Source organism: Malus domestica, chromosome 04 (genome assembly GCF_042453785.1).
Source record: "Malus domestica chromosome 04, GDT2T_hap1".
NCBI lineage: Eukaryota > Viridiplantae > Streptophyta > Magnoliopsida > Rosales > Rosaceae > Malus > Malus domestica.
Genome location: NC_091664.1, coordinates 13,326,792 through 13,354,572, shown reverse-complemented (window position 1 = coordinate 13,354,572; position 27,781 = coordinate 13,326,792). Strand labels below are relative to the sequence as shown.

At 40.6% G+C, this 27,781-nt stretch overlaps 2 protein-coding genes across 6 annotated transcripts; both read left to right on the top strand.

The window, feature by feature from the left end:
* Positions 1–654: 654 nt before the first annotated feature.
* On the top strand, positions 655–11,967 carry LOC103410680 (multiple RNA-binding domain-containing protein 1-like). 5 transcript variants are annotated; one of them, XM_070820503.1, is made up of 6 exons: positions 655–1,276; positions 1,976–2,337; positions 10,739–10,843; positions 10,921–11,022; positions 11,106–11,276; positions 11,712–11,967. In XM_070820503.1, the coding sequence occupies exons 4-6, from the start codon at positions 10,957–10,959 to the stop codon at positions 11,730–11,732; spliced, it is 258 nt and encodes an 85-aa protein (XP_070676604.1). In that variant the 5' UTR covers positions 655–1,276; positions 1,976–2,337; positions 10,739–10,843; positions 10,921–10,956; the 3' UTR covers positions 11,733–11,967. The 5 variants fall into 5 exon arrangements, 4 of the variants coding, with proteins under 4 accessions (XP_070676604.1, XP_070676603.1, XP_070676605.1 ...); XM_070820502.1 differs by lacking the exon at positions 655–1,276 and adding an exon at positions 10,359–10,516 and having other exon boundaries at positions 1,866–2,339; XM_070820504.1 differs by lacking the exon at positions 655–1,276 and adding an exon at positions 10,426–10,516 and having other exon boundaries at positions 2,092–2,235.
* A 3,688-nt stretch (positions 11,968–15,655) lies between these two features.
* LOC139194998 (uncharacterized) lies at positions 15,656–16,267 on the top strand. The gene has a single exon (XM_070820168.1). It carries the CDS (start codon positions 15,656–15,658, stop codon positions 16,265–16,267), a length of 612 nt encoding a protein of 203 aa, XP_070676269.1.
* Positions 16,268–27,781: the final 11,514 nt, after the last annotated feature.

Below are 27,781 nucleotides of genomic sequence, written 5' to 3'. Positions count from 1 at the left end.
AGCTTTGAACTTTTTATCTGGTAGTAGATACATACATGCATGTAAACCGCAAATCGAACCAAACAAAACTACAACATTGGTGAACCGATTACACCAGTTTCAAGTCTTTAAGGTTCGATTATGATTTGGGATTTAGGCAAATCAAAGGTTGCAGTTTGGTTTATCATTTTGACCCAAAGCTGAAACCAACCCAAACTACGCCCAACCCGAGTCTAGATATTACTTTTAGGTGTAAATAGAATTTCTCATAATTAATCCTCTCAACCAAACATGGTCCAAATAAACATTTACCCTAAAATCAGTGCACATGGATGATATATTTACCTAAACCGATTTCTCTGATTTTGACGTAATTATGTATTGCTTTTTCTTTTCACCAAAAAGTTGTTTCACTTTGAAGTCAAAGAAATAAAAAAGTGTTTGGTAAACATAAAATATTTTGCTTATTCTAAAAGCAATGATCTCTTGACAACATATTTTAAAAACATGTACTTTGCTTTTTAAAGTTGCTTTCATAAAAAGCGGAGTTGGGCCTCTAGTGAATATTTTCAATTTATGCTTACCCTCATCATTTTTTTAAGAATGATATGTTTATCTTTCTACACATATTTTATCCTTTGGAAAATAAAATGACAGCCACTACCTATCACTATCAGGGTGTGTTTGTTTACCTTCACTAGGTTTCATTGGACTAGACTAGATTAGAAATTAGGACAATCCTATGTTTGTTACACAACCGGACTAGCTTTAGTGGGATTACCCTTCACTCGCCTCGACTAAGGGGCTCGCTAGATCGTCTTAGCGAGACCCCTCGAATTCTAGCGGACTAGTAAGACCGTCATCTCTCTCGTCATCCCGCTTTGCTCCATAGCCTTGCCGGACCATTCCTCGACCAACACCGCATCCGCATAAGCCTCTCAGAGCTTCCTCTTCCACTTCATCTTCTTCATTTTCTTCGATTTTGTTTTGAAGATTCGTGAAATTATTAGTGGGTTTTGAACGATTTCTGGTTTTGATCGATTTCTGGGTTTAATCGATTATGGGTTTTGATTTACTTCTGGGATTTCTGCATTCTGATTTATTTCTTGGATTTCTGGGTTTTGATTGATTTTTGGGTTTTAATTTGATCCACAAATCAGTCATATTGTTTTAGGAGAATGTTTGATCCTGCAGAGAACAATCGTCTTCCTCTGAGAAAATCGTTCCATGCATGTCCTTCGAGAGGCCCTGTTGTTTTTCCCAACATCAACCTCGTCGATTATGCCTATCAATTCGAGTAAGTTTGCTTCTTAATCTGTATGTTTTTTCTGTCATGTTTATTTTGTGTTTAGTTGCACAGAAAGTTATGGAAATTAAATGGTGGAATGAACTAATAATGTTGATAAATTTTCTGTAGAAATAGAAAATATGTGTCTTTGTACATGCAGTATGCAAAATTGGGATTTCAACCAAAACTCATGCGTGGATCGTGTAGGAAGTGTAGAGGGATGGAAATACTTAACAAGTTTATGGGAAATCTGAGTTGCTACAGCAGAGCTCTTGTATTACTTCTTATTGTAACTCTCTTGATACAAAATGATATGCCAAAGGCTATATATGTAGTGAATACAAAGTACTAGAGAGTTCTTCCTAGGTAACTTAACAGACATAGGCTAGGAACAATGAATCTAGAATAATTGTTCTTGGAAATGTCTAGAGTCTTAACATTTAGGGTAGTGCATGAATTGTTCTTGGGAATGTCTAGAGTCTTAACATTAGTGCATTAATTCCAACAGATCAATATCATTCTTCAACTTCAATCGTGTTTCCTTATCATCAAATCTTAATTTGGATACAAATTGGTAATCTTTTATCTTGTCGATTACAACTGGATCAATATCCTTTGTTTGATACTCGTCATCATATCAAAATGCATCCTTATGAGTTTGCACAAGATTAGAATTCAGTTTATTTTTTGTGTTGTGTGGATCTTTAGAAGCTCGGGCTTCCTGGCGTCCTTTGTGCCCTGCATTATTGTGAAAGGAGAGTGCAAGAAGCAGCCAGCTGTTGAATAGAGGGAGAGCTTGAGATTTGAAACAACTATTTTACAACCCTAGTTGTAACTTCTCTCTCTCTCTTCACTTGCTCTCTTAAAGACTCTCTCATGCTCCTTTTAAAATGTAACCTACATTATTAGAGTAAAAACCACAGAAACTACTAAGCATGGAAGTAGGCCACAGCTTGCACATATGGAAGGTTCGTACAGTGCTCTGGACTTATTACCGTCATTAATGAAAGAAAGAAATTCTGGATGCTTTATTGGGATCAGAGTCCATAATATCAGCTCCAGTGTATAAGGTGTGTGATCGGATCATATTTATATATATTTTTACTTCAAATTCACTCGTCTTTTCTTAGTTAGTTCCTTATATTTTTGAGCTATTTACGTTATTTTTGTGTTTATAGGATTTGTTATGCAAAGAAAATAAAAATGGCACAAATGAGTTTTAAATAATAAATTCGTCGAAAATTGCTTTAGTCGTTCTCATTCTATCATGGGTTATTGGTAGAATTATGTCACGGATTATAGGCCAATTCATGATAATTAATTATTTCTTTCATGTTTCAGGTGGGATGTAGGGATGCCGAGTTTGGTGAAAACTAGTGGGGAGAAGATTAATAATAAGCTGTGCTTGGCAGCATGGAAAAAAGAAATATATAATAGAAGCTGCCTTTGCAGCTAGTGGGAGCACAAAGAAAAAGAAAAGAATAAAGGAAAGGTGTGTGTGCAGCGTGACAAAGAAAACGAATGAGGAATAATAGCTGCTTGTGCAACGTGGTAGGTGGAGGAAACTAAAATAAGAAAGTGGCCACGATTCAATCCAGAGGAAAAAAGCTGCTTAGTGCAGCGGAAAAGAAAAATAAATAAAACGCTGCCTGCGCAGCACAAGTGAGAGCTTGGGGGGAAGAACGCTGCCCTTTGGCAGCGAGGTCAGAGAGAAGAAGCCAAGTCCACGGAACGCAGGGGGGAGCGGGAGAGAGAGCTGCCTTTGGGCAGCTCGCAGAAAGGTCAGCGAGGAGAGAAGGGAGAGACGCAGAGACTGGCGGGGAGAGAGGAGAGCTAAGCTGTCCTTGCAGCTTTGAACCAACACGTGCAGAGAGTCCAGTGGAGCAGCAGAAGGCGGGAACAGAGAGCAGAAGGCTTCAATTTTCTCTCTCGGTTAAATCTTTCCAACTTATGTTTTACTTTCGGTTTAATCTTTCCAAACTTCTATTTTATTTCTGTATTAATAATGTGTAAATAAACTTATTTTGGCTAGAGGTTAATTCAAAGCCATGAATATATTTGTAATATGAATTGATTACCTTCAGTTGTGATTTCTGAGTTGTGATTTAATTTGCTTAACTGCTTGATAGATAACTTATTTTTGTATGTCGATTAAGGATGCATACTTAATTTACATGCATGAATTTGATGCTAGAATATAAGTGAATTTCACCTAATCGTTATGAACTTATATTCACAAGTAGTGAAGGTTGCTAGTCACAATCACGTTAAGTAAATTCTTGGCATAAGTTTCATGCAAATCATAGTAACGAGTGTCTCGTCAATGCTTATGTTTTTCATAGAACTTAATGATTCTTGCTTGTATCTCTATTATGCAATTCATGTAGGGAACTTGTAGGGAATGTTTTGGGTTGTCGTATGCAATCATCCAACCCAATAACTTGTGGAAAAACTGAGGGTTAAAAAAAGTGATGTTCACGGTTAATCTGGAGTATTGAAATTCACAATTTATTGAAAGAACAACTGAAAATCAATTTAGGTTGCATATGTGTCATGTGTAGAGAAAAACCCTCTAGCTAGTCTATCATTTATCATTTTACCTTAATTTTATGTTTTTGTCAATTCTGTAATTTAATTAAGTTTAATTTACTTTTCATCAAAACCAAACACCCATCCATTATTAAATTATATTATTTAGTTAGTTTTCTTTATTGTTAGTCTTTTAATTTAATTTCCGTCCATTTCAGTTCCTAGTGTTTAATTTAATTGTTTTCATTATTTTGAGTCATTTTAAGTGTGTTTCGAGTTATTAGAGTTTTTAGCATAGTTTTGTGTCCTTGAGTCTTATTTAATATTTTTAAATTAATTTAGAATAGATTAGCAATCCCTCCTAATCCCCGGCCTAGAACGATACCCTACTTACATCTATACTACAACTGTCAAAAAGAGGGTTTAATTTGTGTGTCAAGTAAATTTCACATCAAATTTTGGCACCGTTGCCGGGGATTAGCAACTTTGCTAATCCTTTTATTTTTGTTTTTGTTTATGTTTATATTGGTGTTTGTGTATTTTACTTTTGATATTTGATTTATTTTTCTTTCTTTGATTTTAGGTTCAAATGGAGCTGAGGGAAATTTAAAGGAAAGATGCGTCCGGCTAAAGACGTTAAATCAAGCGCTTCTTGGGAGGCAACCCAAGCATTCAACGAAGGGAGACTTTGGAATCGCTAACCCAATCAGATTTGCATTTTTACACCCTTATCTTTAATGCTTTCATTTTGTTTTGTTTAGTTAGTTGTGTTATTTGTTTGATTTCTGTGAGTTTGTGTTATTTAGTTTAAGTGTGGGGGAAGGTTAACCAAAGTCTTTCTACTTTAATTTACATATAAAAAAAAATATATAATAAAAAAAAAAAAAAAAAAAGAAGATAAAATTTAAAATTAATGATAAAAAAAAAATAAACACTTAAAAAAAAAAAAAGTACAAATATTTTACAATGATGTAAACTAATAGTATTCATTGGTCGGATGGTGCTTCAGCAGTCGGCGGGGCCACAGAAGGAGGAGGCGGCAGAGGTTGATCAGTTGGAGCTTCACTACGCGGTGCCGCTCCAGAAGACGAAGGCAGATGTTGTTGGAACAAACCCACAAACCTCCGATGATCAAGTAAAATTTGACCATCGGTGTCTTGCATCTGGTCAATCTTCCTCTTCATGCTGGTGGCATAGCTGTGTGCGAGCTTGTGCAATTGTTTATTTTCATGCTTGAGTCCTTTAATCTCCTCTTTGAGACTCTGTATTTCAGCCACCAACGATTCAACGTGACGGGTTCTGGCAAATAGGCGTTGGGCCATGTTGGACACGGAACCGGCACACTGCACGCTAAGAGCCAGAGACTCCTTAACCGCCAATTCATCAGACTGTCTAGCGAGCAGTCTGTTATCTCTGGGGGTGACAAGGTTCCGGGCCACCACCGCTGCAGTCATGTCATTTTTCATCACTGAATCCCCAACGGTAAGAGGACCGGTAGGGGATATGAAAGATGGGCGCCATATGTTGTCTGGTGAAGGCGGAGCTGCCTCTTCACCACGGTTCAAGTCAAAACGACGATCGGAAGGGCCAGACATTTTTCAGAGGTGGTGAAGAAAGAAGAGAGTCGGACTGATCAAGATTAAACAAGTGCAAGAAGGGAGTGTTTACAAGAGGGAGCTCAAGTGTGTTGTGGAACAAAATTAGCGCCTCTATAAAAAGAAGAAATCAAAGAGGCGCTCCTCAGAAATCGAAGAAGCGTCCTCTCGCAAATCGAAGAGTCGGGGCTCCGTTCTCAAAAGCCGGATTCTTTTCTCAAAAGAGGCATTTAATTTCTTAAAAGTTGGGCTTGCTCAGAAACCACGAGCCGAACCCCGGATTTCGCAAGATCAATTCGTCCAGACGTGTTGTCACCCGTCACACGCAAACTCAGCTCTGCGAAAATCACGGGCAGTCTGTCGAAGTGCCGATTCCAACCATCTGTCTCTCTCAGCCTAGTCAGCATTTGTCACATGCAACTGGCAGCTTTGCGGAAATTACGGGCAGCTTTGTCAGAAAGCGCGTAATTTGTACTATTCATCCATCCACCGGCTGCCGACAATGAGTGAGAGAACAGTTCCGGTTGTGACGACAAGTCCTATAAGTTTCTACCTTCGCCTTCCACAGCAAAAGCACACCCTCTCAACACTTCTTCATCTCCGAAAATGCATTCCCAAAGAATCCTCCTAAGTTACTCAGTGTTCCTCATTCCTTGGGATACTCTTGCGAACAACCCATCCAAAGCAAAAGTATTTCATATCATGAAGGTTGAAAGCAAGAGTATCTCATATCATGCTTTCTCCCTGTCTTTTTCCTTGTCTTTGTTTTACGACAAGGAGAAAGAGAGCAATCAGCCAGCATTTGGTATCAATCTTCCGATCTGGAGCCAACTGCCTGGAACCCCTTCGTGATTGCTTACCTAGCCTTGCTCTCGAGTACTCATCTTCATCATTTTATGCTTTCTCTTCGTCTACCACATCTGCCTGGGGGACAGTAAGGGAAGTGAAAATGATACCTCGAAGCATGTGGAGACAATTCAGCTAGGGACAAGGAGAAAGAAAGCAAGAGGTGGGCACTTGGAAAGATTGAAGAAAGAAACAGACCAATACCTCTACCTCGTGCCTGCCCGCCGTGCTGAAGAAACAAGCAGAGAAGAATGCAGCTCGTACAATCAACCCAGCACAAGGAGTCCGAACTGAAGAACTAGAGAAGCTGCCACATCTGCTTGGAGAACAAATAAGGAACTGCAACATAACCAAAGAGCAAAGCTTCGCCGTACAATAGCATAAAATCATCACTTGCAAGTAAAAAGCTAAGTGTCACCCTGTTCAAGAGGAACGCTGTGGAAAATCAACAAGCATGACCAATGATCACTTATTAGTTTCTATTCATTGTCTTTTATTGTGATTTTCAATTTTTCATTTGCAATTTTTTTTACATTTTCTTGCGTTACTTAACTGAATTATTTCTTTTCTTTGCAGGAACTTTTGGTTATTTCCACCCTTGAAGTTGATTGCAGAATTTTAGCGTGGGGGGTAATCACTTGATTTTACTGCAACTTAGGGAAGTTTTCAGTCTAATTGCTTTATTTTGTTTCTTATTATTTATTTATTTTATTTTATTTTTATTTTGCGTTATAGTGTTTTCTGACATTGGGGACAATGTCAAGTTTAAGTGTGGGGGTAGAAATCTCCAGAATTTCATTTGTTTCTGTGTTGTTGCTTTTTGTTTTCTTTAAAAAAAAATTCGGAAAATTTAAAAATCCAAAAATATTGTCTTGTTTTCCTTATTGTTTTGAATTAGATTTTTGTTAGTTTCCCGACCCAATGATATAATTGAATAAAATTTGAACCATGATCATCAAGAACTTAGTTAACATGTGTTTTGTGAAATTCCTAATTCTTTTGTTAGTTTTGTACATGTTTGATCATCTTTGAAAAACCAAATGCACATAGCCTTGTTGATGTGAAACTAAAGCATAACGTAAAGCTTCATATGTGAATTTAGTGACCATATACATCCTATGTGAGCTTTTGAGCCTATTGAAAGTGTGTGCATTTTTCATACACTCCTATTCTTTCATGTGTGATGAACTTATGTGAGATACATCTCTAGAACTTGCGTAACGATCTTTCGAAATGTTTGTCATTGATTACATGAACTTGGAAATGATAGAGGCATTAGGTTTACCACCATGGCCCAAATAACCATGTTTCCCAACAGAAAAATGATATCATTAGATTGCCTATTTGAGCCGTGTTTGTTGAACCTTTTATTTCTTATCACCAAATATGTCTACCCTTATACCTGAAACATTTTTTTTTCCTTACCCTTTCCAAGCAAGCTAGTGAGCAATGTGAGATTGTCTTATGAGAAATGTTTGTAAAGTACTTTGAAGGTGTTTGGCAAAAAAATAAGTGTGGGGGTATTTCATATTTGTATTAAAAAAAAAAAAGAAAAAGAAAAAGAAAAAGAAAGATTGTATACGAAGAAAAAAAAAAAATAATGTTTTTAAAGTTTCAGTTTAAGGGTGTGATTGGAGGTTTCAGAAGAATCGTTGGAGAGCTTGAGTTCTTATAAATCTAAAGAAAAGAATTGCTTGCAATGTAGCTTAGAACTTGTGTTTTCCTATTCTTTCGTTTCAATAACCCTATCCCTAAGCCTCATTACATCCAATAAAAGTCCTCTTGATTTAAGTTTTGCAATTATGACTGTGGAGAAGTGATCTTTATGCAAGCTTATGGTAGAAATTTCACATTTGATTCTTTGAGCGAAACACATTAAAACTAAACACATATGTGATTGAGTGCATATCCCGTGAGAATGTCGCTAGTTTGCATATGATGATTTTAAAAATAAAAACTTGAAATTGCATTAGCATGGCTATCTCACACACTACACTTCAAGGATGATTCAAAGATTACTGCTAATATTTGAATAAGGAAGATGAACTTGGATTAGTTTGTTTGGTGCTAGCTATGGTTCTTGATGATTTGTTTTCTCGAATGAAACTCTATGAGGGTCACATAGGGGGAAACTAATGTTTTTCATGTTAGTACTTTTTCATGTTTTCTTTGTTTTGCTCGAGGACTAGCAAAAGCTAAGTATGGGGGTATTTGATCGGATCATATTTATATATATTTTTACTTCAAATTCACTCGTCTTTTCTTAGTTAGTTCCTTATATTTTTGAGCTATTTACGTTATTTTTGTGTTTATAGGATTTGTTATGCAAAGAAAATAAAAATGGCACAAATGAGTTTTAAATAATAAATTCGTCGAAAATTGCTTTAGTCGTTCTCATTCTATCATGGGTTATTGGTAGAATTATGTCACGGATTATAGGCCAATTCATGATAATTAATTATTTCTTTCATGTTTCAGGTGGGATGTAGGGATGCCGAGTTTGGTGAAAACTAGTGGGGAGAAGATTAATAATAAGCTGTGCTTGGCAGCATGGAAAAAAGAAATATATAATAGAAGCTGCCTTTGCAGCTAGTGGGAGCACAAAGAAAAAGAAAAGAATAAAGGAAAGGTGTGTGTGCAGCGTGACAAAGAAAACGAATGAGGAATAATAGCTGCTTGTGCAACGTGGTAGGTGGAGGAAACTAAAATAAGAAAGTGGCCACGATTCAATCCAGAGGAAAAAAGCTGCTTAGTGCAGCGGAAAAGAAAAATAAATAAAACGCTGCCTGCGCAGCACAAGTGAGAGCTTGGGGGGAAGAACGCTGCCCTTTGGCAGCGAGGTCAGAGAGAAGAAGCCAAGTCCACGGAACGCAGGGGGGAGCGGGAGAGAGAGCTGCCTTTGGGCAGCTCGCAGAAAGGTCAGCGAGGAGAGAAGGGAGAGACGCAGAGACTGGCGGGGAGAGAGGAGAGCTAAGCTGTCCTTGCAGCTTTGAACCAACACGTGCAGAGAGTCCAGTGGAGCAGCAGAAGGCGGGAACAGAGAGCAGAAGGCTTCAATTTTCTCTCTCGGTTAAATCTTTCCAACTTATGTTTTACTTTCGGTTTAATCTTTCCAAACTTCTATTTTATTTCTGTATTAATAATGTGTAAATAAACTTATTTTGGCTAGAGGTTAATTCAAAGCCATGAATATATTTGTAATATGAATTGATTACCTTCAGTTGTGATTTCTGAGTTGTGATTTAATTTGCTTAACTGCTTGATAGATAACTTATTTTTGTATGTCGATTAAGGATGCATACTTAATTTACATGCATGAATTTGATGCTAGAATATAAGTGAATTTCACCTAATCGTTATGAACTTATATTCACAAGTAGTGAAGGTTGCTAGTCACAATCACGTTAAGTAAATTCTTGGCATAAGTTTCATGCAAATCATAGTAACGAGTGTCTCGTCAATGCTTATGTTTTTCATAGAACTTAATGATTCTTGCTTGTATCTCTATTATGCAATTCATGTAGGGAACTTGTAGGGAATGTTTTGGGTTGTCGTATGCAATCATCCAACCCAATAACTTGTGGAAAAACTGAGGGTTAAAAAAAGTGATGTTCACGGTTAATCTGGAGTATTGAAATTCACAATTTATTGAAAGAACAACTGAAAATCAATTTAGGTTGCATATGTGTCATGTGTAGAGAAAAACCCTCTAGCTAGTCTGTCATTTATCATTTTACCTTAATTTTATGTTTTTGTCAATTCTGTAATTTAATTAAGTTTAATTTACTTTTCATCAAAACCAAACACCCATCCATTATTAAATTATATTATTTAGTTAGTTTTCTTTATTGTTAGTCTTTTAATTTAATTTCCGTCCATTTCAGTTCCTAGTGTTTAATTTAATTGTTTTCATTATTTTGAGTCATTTTAAGTGTGTTTCGAGTTATTAGAGTTTTTAGCCTAGTTTTGTGTCCTTGAATCTTATTTAATATTTTTAAATTAATTTAGAATAGATTAGCAATCCCTCCTAATCCCCGGCCTAGAACGATACCCTACTTACATCTATACTACAACTGTCAAAAAGAGGGTTTAATTTGTGTGTCAAGTAATTTTCACATCAGTGTGCTATTCTCCTTCTCTTTTACATTGAACAATCTAAGCACATCCGTATTTTTTTTCATTTTTCAGGTTTTCTCCGTTTCATATTCACCGTGAACTTATTAGTCATTATGCCTTGATGATAACGATGTCGTAAGAGTCATTTGTGTTGCAAAACAAGGTTTGCTCTGTTGCTTCTAACATAGTTGATTATTCTGTTAGAGATTAAAGATGGTAACGTTTGGGGGTTTCCTTGTAGATTTACATTTATGCTGCCATTTCTTGTCTACTAATTTTTACACCTGTGGCTTATTTTTGTTTTCTTTTACATTTTCCTTGTTCTGTTACGTCTTGCCTAGCCAATATAATAATTATTTTGTCTTTGTTGTGTAACATTCTCCAGTCACAATCTCTATATGTCAAGAATCTGAGCTTTAGGACATCAGACGAGAGTTTGATAAAGCATTTTAGTGGACAAGTGAAGGGGGGAAAACTATTAAGTGTTAAGGTAATAATCAGCTGCCTAGAAGCGCTACTTTTACTTGATATATTTTCTTGTCTATATCCTCTTTGCTCTATATGCAGGTAAAGAAACACTTGAAGAATGGGAAGAATGTTTCAATGGGTTTTGGTTTTCTGGAGTTCGATTCTGTGGAGACAGCCACAAATGTTTGCCGGGATTTACAGGTGAAGCCAGAATCTGGTGAAAATTACTGCATTCAGTATACAATTGTGGAAATTCATTGCAATTAATATTTACCATTTTCTAGGGAACTATTTTGGACGGGCATGCTCTTATTTTGCAACTTTGTCATGCCAAGAAAGATGAAGTGCCTAAAAAGGTTGACAATGATAAAAGCTCGACAAAACTACTTGTGAAAAATGTAGCTTTTGAGGCCACAGAGAAAGAACTGAGACAGCTATTTAGTCCATTTGGCCAGGTGAATTACTAAACTTTGATGAGTTACTACCTACCAGATTCCGGATCCTCTAATATTTTTCATGCAGATTTTGTACTTATGATTTAAAGTATGCAATTTCACACCTTGTTTGATTATTTTTCTACTACATTCTTAAACAGTGAATTTTAGACAAAATGTTATGCCGTGAACCCCAAGGCGACGTCGTTTTAGCCATCACCGTGTTATCCCGTGAAAAGTTTCAAGGCGACGTTATTTTTCTAATATATACACTGTTGCCCTCCCTCACCAGTGTAAAGTAATCTCATTCTATGATAGGTGGTCTATACCATTCATCAAGCTTTCGCGACTTGAAACTTTTCACTCGAGCTTTGGCGACTGGAAGCTTTGGTCTATACCATTCACTTCCTTTGTCCGATTAGATGCTCATTAATTATTATTTTTTTGCTGTTTTAGGTACCATCTATATCGAGATGAGGATATACTGGGAACACTGCATGACTGATGTATTGTTTGACCTATGATCGTGTTAATTTTGTTCATGATTTATCCTAGTGGATTTAAGTTCCGTAGCATGGAGTCGATCTTTGTCAATGCCCCACTGTTTAAATTTGTTATGTGCTTATATATTAGATGAAGGAGAACGTGTAAAACTGTTCTGCTATTGGGCAAATAATTTGAATGCAACTAAGACGTCTTTAATATGTATAAAGTTTATCTGAATCCCTACCGAATGTCTGCTCCAGTTATACAATGTTTATTCTTCGCTTATTTTTGAATTCGCTATGTCAGCGAGGACTAGAGATGCTTGCAGACCGGTGGTCGCGGCTGCTTGCTTTCTAAGGTAAGGGTTTGTTAATTCGCTCGGTCACCGAGTGCTTCTGGCTGTGGCTCTCTTCGGGTTTTGACAATGGAGCTTCAAGAGCTGCTACTGTTATGGTAGCGTTAGATAAAATCACAGTAGTGGTGCTTTGAACCAGATTTTGTTATGTTTTTAGTCCCAATCTTCTGCCGATTGCTCACCAGATTTTGTTACGTTTTTAGTCCCAATCTTCTGGTGACAGTACTGTTTTCATTATCCTGCTTCTTAGTCCGACACTGCAACAAACACTTCACTAAGTTAGTCCAGCTTAGTCTAGTCTAAGCCAGTCCAGCTTAGTCCCTGAAGCTAGTCCAGTCTGAGACAGTCCGGTGCAACAAACGCACCCTCAGTGTTCTAAAAATTGATCTAAATGGCCGCTTAGGCACTGGGCGATTGCTAGCCGCTGATATTTAAACAAAATCGGAAGAAAAATAGGGAAAAGAATTAGGCGGTCATTGGTCGAGATAGGCAGGTATCTGGGCGGCCTAGGTGGGCGTTGGGCAGTACCTGAAACTCTCCGACTCTATCGCAACCCACTGTCTTTGCACGGCAACCTCGCCGGTGTCCAAACACATGGATGACTAATTGAATAAATCGAAGAGCCTTTTAGCAAATCGGAGAACTTGATCCAAAAATAGGAGATTGGAAGAAGAGATTTGACATTTATAAGGAGGAGGTCGAGTCGCTGTTGCTTCGTCTTCTTGCCGCTAACTGTGAAGAGTCCGAAGTCTGAAGTCTTTTCCTTTCTTCCTGTTAATTGGTTTTCTAACTTTTTTTTACTTTAGTTTAAATCTATTTTCTAAATATTAATATAATATTCATACCCAAGAGTTATTGTAGCAGTGGAATCGAGAGTCTGGTGTTAAATATGTTTATCCATTTTCAAGGGTTTAAGTATAAGTTATTATCTTATGTTAATATGTATTTTACTTCTTGTATTTTGCTTTTTTTTTTTTTTAGTTGTTGTCCATTTAAGTTATGTTATTTAGTATTTTAATTAATAAAGAGATGATGTATTAGTCAACTAAATATGAATATGCATGTCCAATGAAACCGATGAAATACGTTGACGAGGCCACAATGTAACAAGTTCAATGCACATTTTGAAGGTTGGGAGGATTACCTAAATCCGCCTAGTGATATACAAGATATACAAAATATGGCACATCTTTAGAAAGTTGTTATATCATTTAACACGTGTATAGTGGTGCCATATTGAACTTGTTATATCATTTAACACGTTGTTTTTACATTCGAGGTATTGCAGTTGGATGAAGCAATTCGGATGGTCGTTGTGGAGCCAAAAATAATCATAAGGCGACACGTGGATTTTTGGACAAAAAAGGACAAAAATACCCTTGAGGTACAACGGGATTCCTACGCGCGAGCAGCTGACAATCATCCTTCAACCAAATCAAAAGTGCCCATAATAGGCAACAAATTCAAAGTTATTTCATCCATCTTCATCCTATATCTTCCACAAGGTAATTATTTCATAACCTTCAAAACATCCCATATAAATTACATAACACCCAAAATATTTATTCCAAAAATGTGTTGATTAACCAATTAATGGATTAATTGCCTAATTAATCCATTAAATCACACATTAAACCATAAGTTACACCATATCCCTATAAATAGGCTCCCATTTTCACCAAAAGATCATTCCAACATACTTGCAAAATTCTCAATACTCTTTGGCATCAGAGGTTTTTAGGCCAAAGTGTTCATCGCGGGCGCGTGAGACTCTTGACCTTGACCCTAAGGTGTTAATTGTTTTGTAGGTGCAATTTTGTCCAAGATCAAGGAGGAAGAAATTTGCATCCACAAATTGGTGCTTTCATTGAGAGAAGAAATCCACACTCGTAGAAGACTCTCGCATAAAAAAGGTTTTTCTCTATTTTTAGTCTACTTGTATTTTTTCGTACGTTCTTATTATTAGAATTTTTTATTTGCAAAAATTCTTTGATAAAACGTAAAAGAAGAATACAATGGCTAGAAAATTAGAAAATTCCATAAGTGAAAATTTCAATATTCAAGAAATGGGACCACAGCGATCCACGAGGCTAAATGTGATCATAGGAGCGGCACCATCGCTATGGGGCTCCACCATGGCAACCACCGCAGTAGCCACCACGGCCACCACTACCCGCGGCGAGGTCCATGGCACCGCTACCACGGCCCGAGCCGTGCCATCCAAGGCTCACAGTACCAAGGCCACGACCCAAGCCATGTCACTCCAAGCCCAACGCGAACTCAATGTGCTGCCAAGTCGAGCCCAAGCCTCGCATCCATATGCATCACACTCCGATCAGCCCACTTTTGTGGCCCAGTCTGCTCCCGTAGAGTAGCCCACTCTCGCGGCCCAGCTTGCTTTCGCGGAGCAGCCCACTCTCCCAGCCCAGCCTGCTCCCGCCGAGCAGCCCACTCTCCCAGCCCAGCCTGCTCCCGCCAAGCAGCCCACTCTCATGGCCTAGCCTGCTCCCGTGGCCCAGCCTGCTATAGCTGAACAACCCACTTTTGTGGCCTAGCCTGCTCCAGCTAAGCAGTCTACTCTCGTGGCCCAACCTGCTTCTGTGGCCAAGTCTACTCTCGTGGCCCAACATGCTTCCGCGGCCAAGTATGCTCATGTGGCCTTCCAAGTAACCCAAATTGATCTAAGATTAGTTTAATCGTCCCGGTTTTAAATTTCCAAACTGACGATCGAACCGGGAGCATTTTCACCATATTTTTCTTCGGATTTGACGTTTCCCAACTCAAATCTCGTGCTCGAAGTCTACCACACTTCCACTGCTCAAGGAGACTTATTCCTTCTAAGTTATTCCAACCCAAATGGAGAACAACATTTGTCTCGACAAGTCATAGAGTTGACGAGCGCCCTTGCACATCAGCCGACCTTGGTAAACTGCTCTTGCAGCGTACCGAGATGCAACGTGCCCCAGAAGAGGTGTCCCGACGTAGGACAAGGGCAGACAAAGAACCTCTCAAGCAGCATCCCTGCAAGCAGCCACTCGACCAGCTACGAACCGAGCGTTCAAGCAGTGTACACTCCCAATTGGGCTCCCGAGATAGTGTATACTCCCGTCTTAGAGTGCAGAGGAGCGTGCACTCTCGACTAGGTCCACAGACAAGCATACATTCACGGTTGGGGTCACACTTCGATAGTCAACATGAGCAACCTTCCAAGCAAAGTGTTTATTCGTGGCTAAGCTCGCAAGGAGCATCATCCACCTCACATCAGAGTAGGCAGCACGACTGATGGAGAGAAGCAGTCAATCAATACGGCTCAAGTTCAACCGGCAGCCTGCGAAGAACTCGTTCACTTGTTAGGAACGCGCTACACGCACTACATCTGCGATATAGATGAGCCAAACACGTGGAAGAGCAGCCTAGACCAGCAAGTCACTGTTAGGGGCAGCCGAGAGCTCCCCTACCTCAACAAAGACAAATTCAAGAAGAAGTAGAGAGACTCTTGACCAAGCGATTGAGCAATTTCCAATGTAACGAGGTCACCGACGAGGCACTACGACGGAACATGACCAACATAAGCAGGCCACCCTTCACGAACAAGATCGAGCAGGCAGAGCCTCCAAATGAGTTCAGCATGCCACATTTCACATCTTTCAAAGAGGATGAAGACCCAAAGAGACACTTAAAGCACTACCGAAGTGTAATGATCCTCTATCGAAACAACGATGATCTCATGTGCAAGATATTCACCACCACTCTACAAGGTGAGACGCAAGATTGGTTTTACACCCTGCCGCCACAATCCATCCAGAATTTCGACAAACTTTCTTTGGTTTTCACCAAAGAATATTCATCCTATTGCTCGATAAAAAAGAAGTCCGACCATTTGTTCGACGTCAAGAAAAACCCAAAGGAGTTGCTTCGTGACTATGTGAAGAGGTTCAAAGCAGAGAAGGCAAAGATAGTCAGATGCAACGACTTGATCGCTAGAGCAGCATTCCAAAAAGAACTTCTAACAGACCACCCGTTATTCGAAAAATTGATCATGAAAGAAGATCTAACTTTGGCAGACTTTTTCGCTTTGGCAGAGAAGCATGCATTTTGGGATGAGGCTCGCCAATGTACATTCAAGGACTTGAAGAAGTACCCGACATTACCTCTCTACTATCTAAACTAGAAGCAGCGGAAGACTCATTCGCATGTTTGACGATATATGAACCAGCAATAAGCTATATTATAATACGAAAAGAGTTGGGGGCATGACTACCTGTATTCTACAGTTCGAAAGCTTTCCTCGATGCTATTGGGAATACAAAAGCTAACTTTGGTGATAGTTGTTGTAACCCGAAAGCTCAAGTTTTACCTTCAAACGCACGCAGTCATCATCATGACGCACTATTCCGTCGAATCCAGACGCGTGACGATAAAGGCGTAGACCCTGGCGGATGCAAAGTTTTCTGACGAACACAACAACTCGGCCAAAAAGGCACGCCAAGGGCATACGAACACTGGAAGGACCATTCAGAAGCAAGTTTTGTCCTCGTAGCCCCAGAAGATTCTACATAAGAGCAATATGTACCAGCAGTTGAGCACTACCTCCTGCTGCGTGTCACACGGCCCTAGTTGACCCTTGCTCAATGATTCAACTCTAGAGTGGCCCAATACCGGCAGTTGAGCATCTTCTACTGCGTGTGACATGGCCCCATCTCCACAGCTCCCTACTGTGACTTCACGCCAAGCCTAGGTGATGTAACAGAGCAGCCCAACGATGCCCCGAAAGTAGCCGAGCACACTCTAGCCGTGCTTTCTCCACCTGATGGAGACTTCTGGCATTTTCATGTCGATGGCATATCCAACTACAAAGGTTCAGGAGCAGACGTGGTTCTTGTCACCCCATGAGGTTCGATGCTCAAGCAGGTGATCATTCTAGGTTTCAAAGCATCCAATAACGAAGCAGAGTACGAAGCCCCACTAGCAGGCCTTCGAATGACAAAAGGCTTGGCGGTGAAAAAGCATTCAATTCATTCTGATTCCCAGCTAATCACTAGCCAGACTACTGGGGGCAAAGGCATGATGATCGTGGCAACCGACTACTTCACTAAATAGGTAGAAGCAGAGCCCATGACGACCACGTTTCAGACGGACATAGAGCGCTTCATATGGAGGAACATCATTTGCCAATTTGGCATCCTTTAATCCATCGTCACAAATAATGGCCTGTAATTCATGGGCAAAGATTTGGTGAAGTTCTTCCAAAAATATGGCATAAAGCAGCACATGTCTATGCCGAGATATCCTCAAAGCAATGGGCGGGTCAAAGAAAATGATCCTCAACTGCCTCAAGAAATCCCTCACCAACAATAAGGAAAAATGGCTTGACAAACTCCCTGGATGTCTATGAGCATATCGCACCACCAAAAGACGAGCAACCGGTGAGACTCATTTCTTTTTGGCATTTGGTTCGGAAGCAATCATTCATCCCAATGTCATCAAGCCAAGTATCATTGCTCTACTACCAAGCATTGAGCAGAACAGTAAGGAGATGGTCACAAGCTTAGATCTGGCAGAGGAAAGGCGGGAGTAGACCTGCACCCGCATTGCAGCCTACCAGCAGTAGCTCATCTCCAGCTATAACAAAAGGGCTAAGATCCAGCATTTCTAGCCTGGAGATCTAGGAAAAACCTTCATCATTGCTAACAAAGAAGGCTTCAAAAAGATGAATCTCATCTGGGAAGGTCTGTATAAGATTAGCAGAGTAGGCAGCAAGAGTAATTACACCTTCGCCATTATGAAACGAAAAAAAAGATCAAAAAGTAGTAGAGTGCCTACAATCTGAAGAGGTACCATGTGTGACCTCTCACTACATCAAAGCTCGAAGATTCAAGAAGCTCGATGGGCACCACCTCACAAGCCGAGGATTATCCAGTTGTTATGCAGTTCCTACCTTACAGCTAAGTTCTCGTTCGTTTCACTCATTTTTCAATGAGGAATTCAGAAGTAATCATAACTTGGCTCGGCTGTATGCTTACAACAACTGATCACTCCTGCACTTCAAAAGAAGATTGCGCCCTTCTTAGGGACTTATCGCAGGAATTGCGTCCCCCGAGGGACTAACCATGCTCTCCAGTGCGAGAGGGTAAACCAATTCCCCGACAGCCATATGGGCCAGCTCTCTAAGACGAGAGGATAAACTTTACACTCCAAATATCTAGACGTGATGAGCCTGGCTGCCCTAGTATAACTAGATGCACGTTGGCTTGTGCCGGGATTCATAGAAGTAGCCACAATGGTATTTTTCAAGGCTTAGCTAACTGAAGGATTTTGGGTCTCTTGGCCTAATCCGTGGGGAACAGGGCCCTAGAAACGGAGGGGGCAGATTACGCAGTACGCCCTATAGATGGCTACCCTGGAACCCTAAAGCTGCTACCGAGTGCACTAAGGTAACCTATAGTTTTTCAGAAGACTGCCTACGGTTTGCCCTTCGAGCAGTAAAGCCGCGCTAGACTTATACAACCACACATTCTTGTGAAAGGTTAAACAAGCTAGCATGCATATACGAAGTTTTATTGACTGCCGACATGCTACGTAGTCAATAAGCTTCACCTCTGCCAAGCTCGAAACAACCTACACCAAGTCCTAAAGTGTTGTGATACTTGTTACGCAACCTACGGAAGTAGAGAAGGCCAAGGTTAATAGCCTAGTGGTTACGCAGACTTGTCTGCTTCTGTAAGTAAGGCATCTGGCTGCCAACCCTATGGTTAACAATTTGGCAAATTTCTACACCAACATCTACGGCTGCATAGGCTACGCGAGCTTATCTACTTATATAAAAGTAGCATGCCTACCACTGGTCTATCAAGTCTAAAGGTTAGGGCATGAACAAAAGAAGCGAAGATGAAGAAAAGCAAAAGAAGCTTGTTTATAAACAATTAGCAAAGGCCAAAGGAGTTCAAGCAAAACAAGAGCTACAAGGGAAAATAAATAAAATTATAAAGGCTACCTAGAAGACTATAGCAGCTTGGACATCCCACAACTACTCGGTCGCCACAACTTCAGCAGCCGCGACGCTCTTAGCAATGGCATCATCCGGCGCTTCTCCTCCGACTGCCCCAGCCTGGGCACTAACTTCTCCAACTACTTCACCAATGGAAGCCTCAAAAGTAAAAGCAAGCAAGTCTTCCAGAGAAATAGAGAAGGTCTCGAAACCTCAAGCCCATCCTTGTCACCCTTCAGCTGCTCATTCTTCTCAAGCAGACCAACATGGACGAGCTGCAGCTCATCCACTTCCTTCTTCGAACTTTCATTAATCTTCAGTACACCTTCAAGTTCCAACACTTGGGGTTCAAGCCTATAAACGACCTTCTTGAAGTGGATCACTTGATTATAAGCAGCAATCGACTCTTCATCCTTTACATAAGCAGCGAAATGAAGTTCAGAAGCTACAAACTCAAGATCTTGAATCTAAGGTATGTAACATCCAATCTTCTTCTCTGCACTTTCATACTTAACTTAGATCGCATCAAGCTTAGTCTTCAAGTCAACAATATCTTGGCGAACGGTCTCAAGCTGCAGAGAAGTGGGGGCAAAAATATTAGACCCCTTCAAAGCAACAAGCTCAGAATCTAACCTCTTGATCTCCTCGGCTGAGGAATAAGCTTCAGCTACCATAGTCTCACCACCTCCTTGGCAGCCTTGCTATATATGCATCATAGCAAGCAGAGCAGTCCTTCTATATTGGGTCGTATGCTTCATAAAGGAACTTGGGCAAACAACCTTTCTACCGCCATCAACAAACTTGGCACAAGCGTCCATGTCTTCAAGCAGATCTAGTATCAAAAGCACACAGATCTCAGCAACCTCCCCAGAAGCAGGCTTAGTGGATTTTTCATAGCTGCCCACGCGAGCAGTCTCTTCCTTCCAAGCAGGCGAATCAGTCTCAATAGCAAAGGGAGTGGGCTTTGGCACCACTTTAGCAGCAGTGTCCACCTTATTGTTATTCATAGTAGCAAGCCTCTCCAAATGTGAACCAAACTTAACTCCCAACAAACATCTTGGTACAGACTTCGACACTGGGGGCATGACAGGACCTTTATGCTGAGCAATCCTATCAGCAATCGTACTAGCAATTCTCGACATGGTAAGCGCCATAGGCTCAGATCTAGTAGCCTTATTTTTTTCTTCCCATTGGAAGAAGTTATGTCAATCACAAGCATCTCAGCATCAGGCAAACACCCATGAGCAGCAGAGGAAGTCTTCAATTTTTCTCGACCGATATCTTTTGAACAGGCGGGGAAGATCTTTTCTTTCCATCTTCATTCATAGTAGGCTCCACAACAACGATTAGACCAGCCAATGCGTCCGCCTTGATCTTCTTTACCTCCTCTTTTGGGAACAGCCTACCTTTTTCTTGGTAAAAAGAACTAAGCAGCCAACTTCATTCACGATACTCAGCAGATGAGCTCAACCCAGCATTCTAGCAGGCAGGAGGCTTGCATGCCTAGCATTCCAGCAACCCATGAGGCTCACGACCTCCTCATTTCTTTCAGTCACCAGCCTGGCCCGAGTAAGGTCCAAGAGCCTAAAGGACATGAGTCATGTGGCTCGCCTAACACTGCGCCCCAGCGTTATAATCCGCGACCTCGGCCGCACAAGCTGCCCTTGGCTTTAGCTAAGCCAAACAGCCCAAGTAGTGGCCCCTACCACGACGCCTCCTCAGCCCATGTCGAGCCGACTCCTGGCCCCTTCCAGCCGACGTGCCGCACCACCCCGACGGCTGCCCCGTAATAGCATTATCTAAGAAGAAGACAAGAAAAAAAATTAAATTTTTCTTACATTGGTGCGGCACGGAGAAGATGAAGAAATCAACAAAAAACGGTCTTTTGCATGGGCAAGATGTAGAAGATTGCTAGAGGAGGGGGAACAAATATCCTATAAGCTCTCTTTTTCTTGTAAGGTAGAATAAATCGCTCTCCAAAGTTGATTTAATAACCCACTTAAGTTGGACTTAAATAAGCTTTGAGAGAAATTTGTTTCCCTTTCCTAGAAGGACCTAATTTCCTATTAAAGAGATAATCTACATCAAAATAGGAAGCAGTCCTACGTTTCCTAAAGCAAGATGATCTCTACACCTGCTGCCCTTTCCTACGAGCAGCCCAACAGGTGTGGGGGCATTTGTTGAGCCAAAAATAATCACAAGGTGACACGTGGATTTTTGGACAAAAGAGGATAAAAATACCCTTGAGGTACAATGAGATTCCTACCCGCGAGCAGCGGGCAATTATCCTTCAACCAAATCAAAAGTGCCCAAAATAGGTAACAAATTCAAAGTTATTTCATCCATCCTCATCCTATATTTTCCACAAGGTAATTATTTCATAACCTTCAAAACATCCCATATAAATTACATAACCCCTAAAATATTTATTCCAAAAATGTGTTGATTAACCAATTAATGGATTAATTGCCTAATTAATCCATTAAATCACACATTAAACCATAAGTTACACCCTATCCATATAAATAGGCTCCCATTTTCACCAAAAGATCATTCCAACACACTTGCAAAATTCCCAATACTCTCCAAACACTTTTCTCTCTAAATTCTAACTTTGGCATCGGAGGTTCTTTGGCCAAAGTCCCCCCCATTCATTGTGGGCGTGTGAGGCTCTTGGCCTTGACCTTAAGGTGTTAATTGTTTTGTAGGTGCAATTTTATCCAAGATCAAGGAGGAAGAAATTTGCATCCACAGTCGTGCTTCTGCATTTGCATCCAAGAAGCCATTTTCATTTCTTCCTTATGTTTGCAAGACTTTGTATTTTATTTTATTTTTATTATTCCCTCAGTTTTTATTCTTTTCTTAGTTTTAATTTTTATTTATTTCTTCATTATAAATTTATACCTCATTTAATGTTTAAAATCCTCTACATAACTCTTTATCAAGACTATTGAATATTAATAGATCTAAAAGCTATAAAGGAGTGTCAAAATGTTTGTTCCTTGATATGTATGTATGTATGTATGTATGTTTATTTGTTTGTTAATCACAAACTAGCCCCTGATGCATGGATAGACCAAATAACTACAAGTCTAAATTACCTATTAACAAAACCCTCTTTGTCATCTACAATAGAGTATAAAAATTTATTTAGTCTTCTATCACAAAAAAACAATTATGAGCATATGCTAATAAAGAATTATGCTAATCTATGAAGATTACAAATATTATGCGTTTTGTTAGGAATGACCAATTTTCGTACTAAGATTTGACTTTCAACTTCTCTTAATTTGGGCCAAATTGAAGCTTAGAAATATTGGAGTATAGTCAAATACCCCGGCCCAAATTCAACTTTGTTTTGTTCCTTTACCGTTTGGTATGTGGGACGGGACGGAACTGAGTGGGATGAGGCGTTCCACGTTTGGTGCGCCTAAAACGGATGGAATGCGCTGTTCCACAGGATAAATTTTAGGTGAATTTTCGTTCCACCTCACCCCCTGGAACGACTCGTTCCACCTCACCCCCTGGAACGACTCGTTCTACATTCGTGGAACACAAAATTATAACCTCTCTGTCTCCTTCTTCTTCCTCCTTGTTTCCATCTGAGGGCATCTTTGCTCTCTCTCCATTCCGTCTCGTCCTATCTTGTCCCATCCCATTCCATTCCATTCCGTCCTGTCCCGTTTTCATATCAAACGATACCTTGGTCTTCCAAAGATACAACACTGCCGAGTAAGAAACATTGTTTGATATTAATAGCATCTTTAGTTATTTTTTTGGTTTGCATCTTTTCTTCGTTGCACCTACTCTTAATATTCATCATATTTTGAAGGAAGAGACACATTGGTTGACATAATCGATTACTTTTTATCTTTTATTAATGTTCACCAACTCTTTACAAGACTAGTCATCCGAGGCAAACTCAATATTCAAGCACCACCAAACTAAGCATTATTTTATAGTTATTGATTGTATAGCGTTAGCGTGTAACTAAGTATTAATTCACAGTTGTAGGACTTGTATTATTATGCATTAGTTGATAATTTAATATAGGGGTGTGCTATCCACACACCCTATTTTACTTTTCACACATCTCTTGATAATTTTTGTCCGTTGATCTTCTTTAATTCATCCGGTCCGACAGCCGAAAATTAAAAAGGTGTGTGAGAAGTAAAATGGAGTGTGTAGATATTACACCCCTTTAACATATTACCGAACTACTTCATATGTTATGGTATGAGGCTAACACCAAACTTGTGAGGCGTGAGAATTATTTATATGGTATGGATATATAGATCGTAACTCCGCCCATGTCTTACATGGCCGGTCCCAAGCCCGGATAAAGGAGGAGGGGGAGGGCGTCAGGTAGTCGACAGCCGGCACTCCATGATCACGTCGAATCCTTATGAAAATGAATCCAGAACAAAATCGCGCTAAAGCTAGGGCGTCACCCGTAAGTGGCGCGCTGTGTGGCCCGAGCACAGTGATAAGTGAGCAAGGGTCGCTGTATCTCCATCGGCACCCGGATGCAGTGTTAAATGAGCAAGGGGGCCATAGAAACTTCTTTTCGAACGACTCCACTCAAAGTTGTTTGGGAGCATATGCTCCTATCAACTTTACCCGGGACACACAAAAGAAGTACTTTGATCCTATTAGACGGGGGAGGGTGAAGAAGCTAGGACAGAAGGGTAGAGTTCAAGAGAGCAAAATGCGTTTAGGAACGTGGAATATAGGAACCTTAACGGGAAAATCTATGGAAGTAGTGGAAGTTATGGTGAGGAGAAGGATAAATATTATGTGCCTACAAGAAACTAAGTGGGTTGGTAGTAAGGCAAAGGATCTAGAAAACTCAGGGTTTAAACTTTGGTATTCGGGCACAAATAGAACGAGAAACGGTGTTGGCATCATCGTGGACAAGACCTTGGTACAAGATGTTGTAGATGTCAAGAGGGTAGGAGATAGAATCATGGCAATCAAGATTGTAATAGGACAAGAACTTATCAATGTGATTAGTGCGTACGCACCTCAAGTAGGGTTGGATACGAGTTCGAAGGAGAAATTTTGGGAAGATCTTGGAGACTTGGTGCAAGGAATTGCTCAGACAGAGAAGTTATTTATAGGAGGAGATTTAAATGGACACGTGGGCAGGGAGACAGGCAACTATGGAGGTTTTCATGGTGGCCATGGTTTTGGGGAGAGAAACGAGGATGGGGAAGCTATCTTGGATTTTGCAATGGCATATGATCTCTTCTTAGCCAACACCTTCTTTAAGAAGAGAGAAGAACATGTGATCACCTACAAGAGTGGGTCGTCAAAAACACAAATAGATTTTCTTCTAATGAGGAAAGGGGATCGTATAACTTGTAAGGATTGCAAAGTTATACCAGGAGAGAGCGTGGCTAATCAACATCGCTTGTTGGTGATGGATGTACATATCAAAAGAGTAAGACAAAAGAACAAGACTTGGAAGTGCCCAAGGACTAGATGGTGGAATCTAAAAGAAGAAAAACAAGTCATTTTCAAAGAGAAGGTAATCACCCAATGTGTGTGGGATAGAGAGGGGGAAGCTAGCCAAATGTGGGATTCCATGGCTAGTTGTATCCGAAAAGTAGCAAAAGAGGTATTAGGAGAGTCCAAGGGCTTTGCCCCACACCAAAAGGAATCTTGGTGGTGGAATGAGGAGGTACAAACAAAGGTGAAGGCTAAGAAGGAATGCTGTAAAGCCTTATACAAGGAGAGGACCGATGAAAATGGTGAAAGGTATAGAAAAGCGAAGCAAGAGGCGAAGAAAGCTGTCAGAGAAGCTAAGTTAGCGGCTTACGACGATATGTATAAACGACTAGATACCAAAGAAGGAGAGTTGGATATCTATAAACTATCTAGAGCAAGGGAAAAGAAGACAAGGGACCTAAACCAAGTGAGGTGCATCAAGGATGAGGATGGAAAGGTTCTTGCTACAGAGAACGCGGTTAAAGACAGATGGAGAGGTTATTTTCATAATCTTTTCAATGAAGGACATGAAATGAGTGCTTCTTTAGGGGAGTTGAGTAACTCAGAAGAGTGTAGAAACTACTCTTTTTATCGTCGAATCCGGAAGGAAGAAGTGGTTGTAGCTTTGAAGAAGATGAAGCATAAAAAAGCAATAGGCCCAGACAATATACCAATCGAAGTGTGGAAACTTTTGGGAGAGACAGGTATAACATGGCTCACTGACCTTTTCAATAGGATTTTGAAAACGAAGAAGATGCCAGATGAGTGGCGAACGAGCACTTTGGTGCCTATCTACAAGAATAAGGGCGACGTACAAAATTGCATGAACTATAGGGGTATTAAGCTAATGAGTCATACAATGAAGCTCTGGGAGAGAGTCATTGAGCATAGATTGAGGCAAGAGACACGGGTTTCGGACAACCAATTCGGGTTCATGCCAGGGCGCTCAACCATGGAGGCAATCTATCTCTTACGAAGATTGATGGAAAGATATAGAGATGGGAAAAAGGATTTACACATGGTCTTTATAGATTTGGAAAAAGCGTATGATAGGGTCCCAAGAGACATTCTTTGGAGGATTTTAGAGAAGAAAGGAGTACGAGTAGCATATATCCAAGCTATAAAGGATATGTATGAAGGAGCAAAGACTGCCGTAAGAACTCATGAAGGACAAACCGAAAGCTTTCCCATAACTGTAGGATTACATCAAGGCTCATCCTTAAGTCCTTACCTTTTTGCGTTGGTAATGGATGAGTTAACAGGACATATTCAAGATGATATTCCTTGGTGTATGCTTTTCGCAGACGATATAGTGTTGATAGATGAAACCCAGGAAGGGGTAAATGCAAAGCTTAACCTTTGGAGAGAAGTGTTGGAATCTAAAGGTCTTCGCCTAAGCCGATCAAAGACAGAATATATGGAGTGCAAGTTCAGTGCAAATGGAGGCCAAAACGAGTTAGGGGTGAAGATCGGAGATCAAGAAATACCAAAGAGCGACCGTTTTCGTTACCTAGGATCTATCTTGCAAAAGAACGGAGAATTAGATGGAGATCTCAACCATAGAATACAAGCTGGATGGATGAAGTGGAAGAGTGCATCCGGCGTGTTGTGTGACCGCCGTATGCCACTGAAGCTCAAGGGAAAATTTTATAGGACGGCAATAAGGCCGGCGATGCTGTATGGCACAGAATGTTGGGCGGTGAAACATCAACACGTACACAAAATGGGTGTAGCGGAGATGAGGATGCTTCGTTGGATGTGTGGGCACACGAGAAAGGATAAGATTAGGAATGAGGATATCCGGGGTAAAGTAGGAGTAGCCGAAATTGAAGGAAAGATGAGAGAAAATCGGTTACGGTGGTTTGGACATGTGCAAAGAAGGCCTACTGACGCTCCGATTAGAAGATGCGACTATGGGACAGAGGTTCAGGGCCGAAGGGGTAGAGGAAGACCTAGGAAAACTTTGGAAGAGACTCTAAGAAAAGACTTAGAGTACTTGGATCTAAAGAAGGACATGACACAGGATCGAGCACAATGGCGTTCTAAGATTCATATAGCCGATCCCACTCAGTGACTTGGATTTTCCAAGTCTCCAACCGAGAAGTTTTCCTCACTCGGGAAATTAAGGGAACACTACCCCAACCTACATGCTCCACTCAGAAAGCTTCAACATACAAGCTTCAACAAAAGAAAATTCAAAGAACTTAGCGAAGAAGGTTTTGGTGTATTTAACACAATACGTTGAAATGAAGGAAATCTTATTTATTGATATCCCCGATAAGCTACAAATATGTACATATGCATGAGTCAAAATAAACACACAAGAGGGAGCCTTCACAAAGGTTGCTTAGGAGAAGTCTCAGCAGTCGGTAGAGCCCCAGAAAGAGAAGGCACCAGAGGGGGATCATTTGGAGTCTCAGTACTGGACAGAACCCTAGAAGGAGGAGGCATCAGAGGTTGATCATTCGGAGCTTCATTATGCGGTACAGCCCCAGAAGACGAAGGCAATAAATGCCTTTGGAACAAACCCACAAATCTCTGATGATCAAGTAAAACCTGACCATCAGTTTCCTTCATCTGGTCAAGCTTCCTCTTCATGTTTGTAGCATAGTCATGTGCGAGCCGGTGCAACTGTTTATTCTCATGCTTTAGCCCCCTAATCTCCTGTTTGAGACTCATCACTTCAGCCGCCAATGACTCAACTTGGCGGGTTCGAGCAAATAGGCGTTGGGCCATATTAGACACAGAACCTGCACACTGAACACTGAGAGCCAGCGAATCCTTAACAGCTAACTCATCAGACCGTTTGGAAAGTAGTCTGTTATCTTTGGGAGTGAGAAGGTTCCTGGCCACCACCGCAGCGGTCATATCATTCTTCATCACGGAATCCCCAACGGTAAGAGGACCAGTAAGGGAGACGAAGGATGGGCGCCATATGTTGTCTGGAGAAGGCGGGGCTGCCTCTTCAACAAGGTTCAAGTCAAAACGACGGTCAGAGGGGCCAGACATTTTCAAAGGTGTTGAAGAGAGAAGAGGTCGGACAAATCAAGATCTTAGAAGTGCAAGAATGAAGCTTCTACTGGTGGAGATTCAAGTGTGCTTTGGAACTTAATGCCAGCCCCTATAAAAATCTGCACTCGACGGAGCTTCAGAAATCGAAGAGGCGCCTGCTCAGAAATCGAAGAGGCGTTTGCTTTCTCAAAAGTT

Bases quoted from the DNA above. Each gene is read 5' to 3' on its own strand.
- LOC103410680 (XM_070820503.1), top strand. From the start codon at position 10,957: ATGGGTTTTGGTTTTCTGGAGTTCGATTCTGTGGAGACAGCCACAAAT. The intron at 11,023-11,105 runs GTGAAGCCAGAA...ACCATTTTCTAG, and splicing joins ATGTTTGCCGGGATTTACAG to GGAACTATTTTGGACGGGCA. The intron at 11,277-11,711 runs GTGAATTACTAA...TTGCTGTTTTAG, and splicing joins TATTTAGTCCATTTGGCCAG to GTACCATCTATATCGAGATG.
- LOC139194998 (XM_070820168.1), top strand. From the start codon at position 15,656: ATGACCAACATAAGCAGGCCACCCTTCACGAACAAGATCGAGCAGGCA.